Source organism: Bidens hawaiensis, unplaced genomic scaffold, assembly GCF_021521415.1.
Source record: "Bidens hawaiensis isolate Kalapana, Puna unplaced genomic scaffold, B.hawaiensis_p1.1 tig00002181_1, whole genome shotgun sequence".
Classification (NCBI taxonomy): Eukaryota; Viridiplantae; Streptophyta; class Magnoliopsida; order Asterales; family Asteraceae; genus Bidens; species Bidens hawaiensis.
This window is the reverse complement of record NW_027491116.1, coordinates 2,211,862-2,222,656: the sequence shown is the minus strand read 5'-3', so window position 1 is coordinate 2,222,656 and position 10,795 is coordinate 2,211,862. Positions and strand designations below refer to the sequence as shown.

General features: G+C 41.6%; 1 protein-coding gene across 1 annotated transcript; it reads right to left on the bottom strand.

Annotated features, from left to right (window-relative positions):
* Nucleotides 1–701: 701 nt before the first annotated feature.
* LOC143609543 (uncharacterized) lies at nucleotides 702–6,176 on the bottom strand. The gene is made up of 3 exons (XM_077084275.1): nucleotides 5,408–6,176; nucleotides 5,135–5,356; nucleotides 702–1,468 (listed from the first exon to the last, which is right to left on the bottom strand). The coding sequence occupies exons 1-3, from the start codon at nucleotides 6,174–6,176 to the stop codon at nucleotides 702–704; spliced, it is 1,758 nt and encodes a 585-aa protein (XP_076940390.1).
* Nucleotides 6,177–10,795: the final 4,619 nt, after the last annotated feature.

Genomic DNA, 10,795 nt, shown 5'->3' with positions numbered 1-10,795 from the left:
AAGGTAGATGATATAGCCAGTTGTGGAATGCCCCCCGTCTGAAATTCCACCCCAATCAGAATCGGTAAAAGCGGTAAAGTCGATGGGAGACCCGCGGTTTAGAAACAAACCGTGATGAATAGTGCCTTTCAAGTATCGAAGAACCCCTTTAAGGCTTGCCAATGGAGTTGAGTTGGTGCATGCATGTATTGAGAGAGCTTGTTGACCGTGTAAGAAACATCGGGTCGAGTAAAAGCAAGATATTGGAGTGAGCCCACCAATTGGCGATACGGGGTAGGGTCAACGGTAGGCGATCCATCAACAAGGGAGAGTGACTCAGTAGAGCTAAGTGGTGTAGCAACCGGTTTAGCTCCATCCATTTTAAACTTGGTGAGTAAATTTTGCACATGAGCATGTTGGGATAGAAATAAACCAGTGGTTGTGTTAATAACTTCAATGCCAAGAAAGTGGTGTAGCATGCCAAGATCTTTAATGGAGAATTTTTAGGATAATGCATGAATGATATGTTGAATGAATGAATTGTTGTTGCCGGTTAAGACAATATCATCAACATATACCAAAAAATAGGAGATAATGCCATCCCGGTTATAGATGAACAGAGATGGGTCGGCTAAGGATTTGCGAAAACCGAGTTCAATGAGGAATGTGGCAAGTTCCATGTACCATGCACGCGGTGCTTGCTTGAGCCCGTAGAGAGATTTTCATAGATGACAAAGGTGATTGGGAAGATCTGGATTAACATAGCCCGGTGGTTGAGACATGTAAACATCCTCATGCAAAGTACCATGCAAGAAGGCATTATTGACATCGAGTTGCCGGATGGACCAATTTTGGGATAAGGCAATGGCGAGAACCATACGGATAGTTACAGGTTTAGTGACCAGACTAAATGTTTCAAAGTAATCCTTGCCATATTCTTGAAGGAATCCCTTGGCAACTAGACGTGCCTTGTACTTCTCAACGGACCCGTCGGGGCGCCGTTTGATGCGAAATATCCATTTGCAACCAATAGGTTTGTGTTGCGAAGGAGGGACAAGTTCCCAGGTGGCATTTTTTAGAAGAGCATTAAACTCATTATCCATTGCCTTCTGCCACTCTGGATCTTTTAAGGCTTGATTGTGAGTTGTTGGTTCAAGCGATGAAGAAATTGGATGGAGGGTAGTGTGGTTAATAAATTTGGAGTTATAATACTTGGTATTTGGTTTGCGGGTGCGCGGGGTTAGCGGTGAAGGGGTGGTGGTGGAAGATGTAGGGAGGGATGGTGATGAAGGTGAGGTGGACGAGGAAGTTTGAGATTCGGTAATGTTCTGAGAGTGAGCAAAAGTGTTGGGTTCGGTGGTGTTTTGCGAATGGTTGGGAGTACTCGTGGCAGAAGATGTGTCATGGGAGAATGTGTTGGAGTGTGAAGATGAAATAGGAGAATTAGGTTGGATTGGTGTTGGTTGATTGAGTGGGTCTGTGTAACATCCTAAAATTTTTATAATGTTAAATAAAAGAAAGTTATGTTTAGTGATTTCACGTTTTAGTTATTTAATGTCGAGTAAGGAACGGGTCATGGGCTTAGATTACGTAAGATGGGTTAAATGAGAATGGGCCTTGGGCCCGTGGGCTTGAGAGATATAAATACCCATCCCAAGCCCAAGATATCATTTTATTCCCATCTTTCTCTTTTACACACTCAAAAACACACACATAACCGACCGAGATCCGAAGTCGAGACCCGAGATTGTGCTGGTAGATCTGAGTTGGAAAGGTAAGAACTAATCCCGCAAAGCTAATATTACTGAAAATGGTTAGGATTTGACGGGTTAATCGGACCCGAAACACAACTGCCCAAATCGGACCCCTAAAACGTCGATTTTAGGCCGATTTGATGGTTGGGATTTGTAGGCGCCGATCATACGATTCCGTGGGTACCAAAATCGAGTTATTTGGCTAAGAAACGAAGGAGTTATGGGCAAACAGATCTGCAGCGCGACAACTTCGCCTTCATCTGGGCAACTTCGCCTTCAAGCGATGAACTTCGCCTGCAAGCTAAGTTCGCCTGATGAACTTCGCCTGCAAGCCAAGTTCGCCTGATAAGTTCGCCTGCAGCCAAGTTCGCCTGATGGCAACTTCGCCTAAATGGTAACTTCGCCTAAAAGCCAAGTTCGCCTGATGGCAAGTTCGCCTGATGGCAACTTCGCCTAAATGGTAACTTCGCCTAAAAGCCAAGTTCGCCTGAGGTTTAACTTCGCCTAAAAGCCAAGTTCGCCTAAGGTTTAACTCCGCCTAAAAGCCAAGTTCGCCTAAGGTTTAACTTCGCCTGAAGCCAAGTTCGCCTAAGGTTTAACTTCGCCTGAAGCCAAGTTCGCCTAAGGTTTAACTTCGCCTGAAGCCAAGTTCGCCTAAGGTTTAACTTCGCCTAAAGTGAAGTTCGTTTATAAAATAAATTAAAAACCTAATGGAAAATGTGTTAAGGCAGTTATCGAAAATAAAATTTTTCCAAGCTGACCTGGCAGCTTAACCCCAGCCAGGGGCTCTGCCCCTTGGACCCCGCTAGGGGCTGCCGCCCCTAGAACCCCGCTGCCAGGGGCGCTGCCCCCGGACCCCCGTTCGTTGTGGGTCATATATAGATAGAAATACAAAACGAGAAGTAGTAGTTAATTGATATGTGTAAATATTATACAGTTAGCCGAGCCCAGTTAAAGAAAGGAATTACGATCAACGGCGAGCGTAACAGGATCCAGGTGAGTTTCTAGCCCCATTCCTTGTTATGTTTTCGGGGCTGTGTGCATACTTGATGTGTTGTTAATACATTTATCCTAAGTGATAAGTGTATGCCATATGTGATATATGTGATATGTATGAATGATTGCTTGATGGTTCGTGAACGATCTTCGGATATTGCACGTACTGTCAGGTTGTAACGTTATAAGCCATACGTGATATATGGGATATGTATGAATGATTGCTTGATGGTTCGTGAACGATCTTCGGATATTGCACGTACTGTCAGGTTGTAACGTTATAATTATGGTAAGTAGGATATGTATGTTTATGTGTATGAACGTAATAAAGTTAATAAAAGAAGGAAATGACGGTTGTATGGTAACGAAGAGGGAACTGAACCCTACTAATATTCGAAAACAAGGGACCAGACCCTAATAATATCTGTGATGTTAGGGACCAGACCCTTATAATATCTGTGATGTTAGGGACCAGACCCTTATAATATCTGTGATGTTAGGGACCAGACCCTTACAATATCTGTGAGGATAGGGACCAGACCCTTCATAATATCTGTGATGTTAGGGACCAGACCCTTATAATATCTGTGATGTTAGGGACCAGACCCTTATAATATCTGTGAGGTTATAGGGCGAAAGGCTCTTTAAAACGTATGATTATGAATGTAAAGAAAGTATGTAAGTAAGAAAGAAAGTATGTAAGTAAGAATGAAGGTATGAGTACTTATGTGTGTATGAAAGAAAGTTATGAGGTTAAGTACGTATGTATGTAATAAGGTATTGTATGGTATTGTATGATTAACTAGAACTCACTCAGCGTAGCTGACTTTTAGTATGCACGCAGGTGAGTAGGTTGAGACAGCTGGCTTGAGTGGAGGACACATGGCAGAAGACTAAAGCCTGGCATCTGAAGATCTGACATGTTTTATAAGTTATGTTTTGATTTTGAAAGACAAGAGGAATGTTTTAAGACATGATTATGAATCGATATGTAATGTTTTATGAAAGTTTTATATTCCGCGTAAAGTTTTTAATTAACTCTGATATTTAGAACTGTGTTTATGAGTAAATCCAACACGAAAGTAGGGTTACCGGTAACGGGGCCTTACAGTCTGGTGGTGGGTTTTGTATGGATTGGGTTGGGTGAGTAGGATGAGGTGATAAAAGGGGAGTGGTATGTTGGGTGTTGGGAGTGAACTGGGTCAATGGGGTAGTACCAAAAAATTGGTCCACATTAGGAATTGTTGAGGAATTGCTTTGAGATTTTAATGGAAATTTAGTCTCAATAAATTCCAAATGTCGGGAGTGGTATAGACGTCGGTTGGTGTAATCAAAGCATTTGTAGGCCGATTTGGATGATGAGTAGCCTAAGAACACGCATTGTTCCGAGCGAGGGTGAAGTTTGGATTTTGCATACGGGCGAAGCCACGGATAACATAAGCATCCAAAGGGTTTGAGTTTGGTATAGGTTGGTTCTTTTTTGTAGAGAACTGAATATGGAGAGTTGACATTAAGGTTTGGAGTGGGTAGCCGGTTTATGAGATAAACGACGGTTTGAAAAGCATGTGTCCAAAATGAGAGAGGAAGGTGAGCATAGTGAAGGAGTGATAAACCGGTTTCCACAATGTGTCGATGACGCCGTTCGGCAAAACCGTTTTGTTCCGGGGTATGCGGCGGGGTGGTGAAATGAGAAATACCTTGAGCTTGAAAATAAGCGGTAAGACCAATATATTCTCCACCATTATCGGTGAAAAGACAAATTAAAGGTGTTTGAAAAATTTTTTCGACTATCAATTTGAATTGTGGAAATAAAATGGAGACATCGGATTTGTTTTTCATTGGATATAGCCAAATGTACTTTGTGTGATAGTCTACAAAAATCACATAATAAGTGAAACCATCAACCGATTTTTCTACCGGTCTCCAAACATCCGAATATAATAATTGTAGGGGTTTTGTAGTAGTAAATGAGTTCATGCCAAAAGAATCCTTGTGACTTTTATTGATGGAACACGAATTATAATGAAAATTGAGTAAATTAAAATGTAAGCCCAAACATTTGGCTATTTTCTTGAGAATCCGAGTAAAAGGATGCCCGAGTTTATGATGCCAATCAAGAGGCGATGTAGTGGATACCGCATTTATTTGAGGTTGGGCTGGAAGGTTTGCATAGTAAACATCAAGGTAATTCTCGCCCCGCATTAGTCGTGCCCCCGTTCGAAGATCCTTGACAAAAAAATGAGTGGGAAAAAATTCAACAGAAACTTGGTTAGTTTTACACAATTTTGCAACGGAAATGAGTTTATTTTTGAATTGAGGAACACACAAAACATCTTTTAAGGCAAGAGAGCCTTTGGGCTTATGAATGTGTGTTTGACCAATATGGGTTATAGAAAGAGTGTTACCATTTCCAAGAACAATTTCATCCGGTCCGCCATACTCGGATACGGAATGAAAGGATGCACGATCCGTAACGACATGATTGGAAGCTCCCGTATCAAACATATAGGAGGATGTTGCAACATTAGCAATTGGTGAAGCCTTGCTTTGGGTCATAGAGTTTCCCGTGGTAACATGATTGTCACGGAGGAAATGGGCAAGTTTGCGGCACTCTTTTGTTTCATGCCCTGCAAAATTACAAAATTAGCAGTAGATATTGGTGCGGGTATCACGGTTACCATTATTGGAGTTGGAGCCATTAGGCCATTGATTGCGGGATGGTCTGTTGTTGGAGTTGCTTTGCATATTGCGCCGGTCGGGTGCGAATCTTGAATTAGTCCTTGAGTATTTTTGGGTGAAGTTGGCTGTAGGCATGAGAGGTGGTGCAACAGTGGTTTGTTTAAGTTCCCTCTCAAAGTTGATAAGTTTCTCAAATAGTTCTGGGAATGTGAGACTTGAACCAAGGAGTCTAAGTGATTGTGCAAAATTTTTGAAGTCATCGCCCAATTGGCAGAGAATGTGAACCATGAGATCCTCGTCTTTCACTGGGTTTTGAACGAGTGCGAGTTCGTCGGCAATTGACTTCATGTCACGTAAGTATTCCGTGATGGTACGTGTGCCTTTGGGGTTTGATGCAAGTTTGGTTTTTAGCGATATGACGCGGGACCGAGATGGGTTTGCAAAACTAGTAACCAATCGTTCCCATGCTTCCCGGGCGGTGTCGGCCGATGCAATCATCGTTTGAATGGTGGGTGAACAACTGCCTAGAAGAGCTGCCAAGATGATTTGATCCTGCCTGAACCATGGATAGTGGTCCGAGTTTGGTCTGGTGGCTTCGGCATCTAGAAACTCCGCCGGAGTTGGCTTGGTTCCGGTGACGAAGTGAACGAGATCGAGACCAATCAGGGTCGAGTACACGTGCTTACGCCATACCGTAAAATTGTCGTCGGTGAGAGTGACGTTAAAGTGGGTAGAGGCCGTGATTTGAACTACTGTGATTGGTGCCATGGAAGGTGATTGGAAAGAGTGTTTGATTGAAAAAAAAATTGAAGTTGCAGTAGGATCAAGTCTCGTTTGAGATGGAGGCTCTTGATACCATATGGAAAATTGGTTATAGAATGAAAATTCTTACACATTAGGCAGATTACAATGAGCTATAAATAGCCATTTACAACATACATACAATATGGTAAGGAGAAATCTATGGCTAATTCTATGATGAATAATAACAACCACAATAATTGTCTAAATATAACTTTAGGTGAGAATGGAAACACAATTAATATATAGTTAATGAGTGGTTTCCTTAATAGTCGGAGCTTCACCGGAAGCTCAAAAGTGTCGCCGGAACCTAGCCGCCATTATTCGAGACAAATTCTAAGCCTTCGAAGCCCTTAAGTTTCTTGCCTCTTGCTAGAGTTTGGATTTTTGACGACCGGTGACCATCTCTTGCCACCACCGCTGATACGGATTGCAACGCCCCGCCGATCATAGATGGTTCATTGTCGATTGATGCTGCCGCCGGCTCCATTATTTTTCACTCCACATCATTGCCGTTTAGAGCTATTTGAAGGTCTTCGGAGGTTTGGCTCAGCGGTAGAGCCGTATCATCATCATCATCATCATCATTATCGGGAACTGCACATTACGCTGGTAGGTCGGAAGTTTGTTGTAAATGCCTAATCCGACCATATGTGAAATGGATTTTAGAATGGTAGAGGTAGTTATGATACTTTATAGTGATAGATTTAATGGTTTTTAGAAACCATTTGCTGGTTTATTGATACAACAATGAAATGGTATTATGCCATGAGAGTTGGTGGCAACATAGATGAGGAACATGTGTTTGTGAATAACCCACTTCTTTATAGATTGAATAAGCTTAAAACACGTGTAAAGAGAGATAGATTGACAAGTGAAAGCGGATGCACTATGCCCAATAAAATAATAAAGTACAATGCCAATTGCCTAACTTACAACAAATGAAGCACAAACCCACCCATGACAACAAAGTACAACTATCACTGCATAGTTTGCAAAACACAAAGCAGTCACTCTCCCAAATTTGTAATATTATAAATTTTCAACTTATATCGTAATAAAAAAATAATTATATTAAATTACATCGAACAAAAGGTAAGCGGGCAACAAGTTGCGCCGCTACCCCCGTTTTGAATTGCAAAACATAATCTTTTAAAAACTACATTTTACGGATCTTGGAGATATAACATTACTATGCATGACCCATTGAACACGGGTAAGTAGCTCCACAGTTTCAGGCACGAGGAAGCCAAAAGTGTTAAAAGCAAAAGGAATAAACACATGTTGGTTGCCAAGACACGCCTTTTCATGTTTGGTTACCTTTCCCTGAAGCAGCTTTATCGGCTGTGAAACCACTACTCCTTAAACCCACCAGAGGGGAAACCCCTGTTAAATCCACACAAGTATGCTTTCCTCCTATTCATCCAAACACCAAAATATCAGCCGGTCGAAGAGATGATCTTCCCTCCGACGGGTCAATCAGAAATTCACAGGTGCTTTTTTCTTAACAGAAATTCCGGCCCGCCTGAATATGTCAAAGAGCACATCCCTAACCAGATCATGTCGGTACTTGAACCCCGGGAGCTCTTTACAATGCACCGCGTGCTCCCCATATGAGTCTAAACACGCCTTACGGCAAACAAGCCATATCTCATCAACCGGGAATAGCGGAATCATGAGGCGATACTTAAGGATAGTACGATACTCCGTTGGAGACATATGCTGGCCTAACCCATCTATAAGGATAGCAAGAAGAAAATCTTGAGCATGTGATGCTCGTAGACACTCAAAAATTGCTTTTTGTCTACTTGTCATGTCAAAGTTTGACTCCATGTCGTGAACAATTTTACTAAAAAGAGCACTTGCCAATGCATGTTGGGTTTTAGAGGGGGCGGTCTCTTTGTTAGTGAAACTGCTAAAATCGACACTTTGAATCATATCACGAAGACAAGCCAAAGCACAAGAATAATCAGAATTCATCCCGCATATACCACTGTCTCGAAAAATGTGATCCTGAAGCATCCACCATTGCGCTCTCGAGGCCACAAACGCATAGGAGGAAGCCTTTACTGCTGAATACAACCCCAAACCCCCATTCTTAATGGGTAAGGAAGCAAGTCGCCATTGGAGGTCTCCAAAGAAAGAACCTCCACAAACTACAATGTCCTCGATCGCCTTACGCAATCCCTTATCAGAGAACAACGATACCTCCATCATGTGTACAGGTTGCCATATTCTAAAACCGAATAAAGTTTAGCAATACTCATACATTATCGAAGCAAAAGTAACTCACTCTGCGGGTCACCAAGTTTTGGGAGAAGACGTATCAAATCAACAACATTAGTAGCTCTCATCTTTGCCAACCCCCCAATAAACCCGGTGTCTTTACTGACAGCTCCCCCAAGAAGCTTCACCCCTAATAATGGTGTCACACCCCAACTCAGGGCCTGGGTGTGTGACTCGTAAGTTGGTACCTGTTTTGTAAATACATCAGAGTTAAAGGTTGTAAAGCGGAAGACTTTTAATAAAATATTATTATATTCAAAACACGGGGTTTGAAACACCCGTTAAGTTATACAAAAGTGTTTGGATATTAAAACCATGATTTACATTATTTTAATATTAAAACATCCTTTGAGCCATCAGATCGTTTAACGGCTATCCTCTGTCTCCAAACACCTATTCTCCATTACCTGTAAAACAGTTATAAAAATACGTCAGCAACACATGTTGGTGAACACACTGACACAAAATATTTTAAGTTACTCAGTTATCTCCTAAGGTATCTTGTGACCCGACCCATCTTGGCTTAGGAAACAACCAAGTTAAATATACTATTATAAACCTTCAGTTATACTTGAAACCTCTCAGCGATACCGCAACATCGAGGTCTTAGCAACTATTCAATATACACGAGATAATCCCCTCTCGGACATTACTTGGGTCCGGCCCAACGTGGTGGAGGCATTAGCAAGTGTGGTGCGGTGTGCCCACCGTCTGCCCACATATGTAAGGATCCAGACAAACGTATACAATAGCCTGAGGGCCAGTATCACTTTTGTTTATAAAGTTTTAGGGATATAATCCCATGCAAACATTCAAGACTTTGTTTTATAAAAAGTTGGACGTATTCACCTTTCTTCTTGGTTGGTGTTTCTCACCAATTTGTCTCGTTACCTCGGACCTATAGTACGAGAATAACATTTTATAAGTACTAGATTAACGATCTAGCTTCAGACCTTTAGTTTGATTGCATAGCCTTTACCTTGACATTTTGTCTCTTCATAAATATAAGGACCTCTAGTCCTTTCTTTTTAATAATTTATAAACCTTTGTTTCTTCTTTGTGAAGAAAACATATATTTCAAATTCTTATTATAAGAAATATAAAATCTTTATATAAAATAAAGAAGTATTATTTTATCTATAATCTCGACTTTATAAAATCTTATTTCCACTTTATAAAATCAAGGTACAGGCTATATCCCTGACTAGAGTCTAAGCCATTTATATTATAATAATCGGGCAGAACCCCTACCTTGAATGGCTTATTTATAGAAATGCTTGTGCTTTACTTGAACAACACTTCTACTTGAAGGTAAGTCGAGAGGGTATTTAAGTAGGGTTATGGCACGCATTTCGAGGTAAAACTTGTCAGAATATCGCCATCTCGGGGTCGTGGCACGTAAATCGAGACAATGTGTGATTGGAAGTGTGAGTTGGATGGTGAGGACCACCCCCATGGCCGGCCTATTTATAGAAATTTTTGTGCACCTTCGCTTATCGCGAAGCTGCACTAGCTTCGTTGAGTCGCCGCGTAGGCTTGCCACGTGTCGCCACGTGTCGTTTCGGTCTCGCCACGTGTACTGCATCTTCGCGTATCGCGAAGATGCACAACTTGGATTCTTCGCGTATCGCGAAGATGCAAAACTTTGAATCTCATTTTTAGTCCCTGGTCTTTTGATAACTTGCCATATCTTGATCTTATCATCATCCAAAAATACAAAGGCGGTTCTTAAGCGGCGATGCGAGCGTGCGAAGTGCAAAGTGCGTCATCATATCATGCGCCCATCGCCCTTCACCCGAGCCCGTGCCCGTGCGCGTCGGGTGCTTCGCACCCTCCGCTAGGACTAGGGAGAGTGGTTGGCCATTTAAGAACATTTCCATGGAATGTTCTCTCCTTATAAAGTGCTTTATTTTTCTTTCTTTTTCCGATGTGGGATGGAGTCTCCTTACTCCATTCCTTAACATAAGCTACTTCCATTCTTTGTCTTATTTTTCTCTTTACATTTTCCATAAATATTTTTAGTCCTTAAGTTTTATTAATTTGTCAAATTTGGACCAAAATTTTTGTGATGTTACATCCTCCCCACCTTAGAATGAATCTCGTCCTCGATATTCGCTAAGAACAGATGTGGGTATTTCTTCCTCATCTCTGATTCTAACTCCTAAGTAAACTCAGTCCTCTTCGGGAGTTCCATTATATCTTGACTAACTTTAGCCTTCGACGTTTAAGTTGCTTGACTTGGAAATCTTCCACTTGTAGAGGTTGTTCTACAAATTTTAGATTTTCATTGATTTCGACAT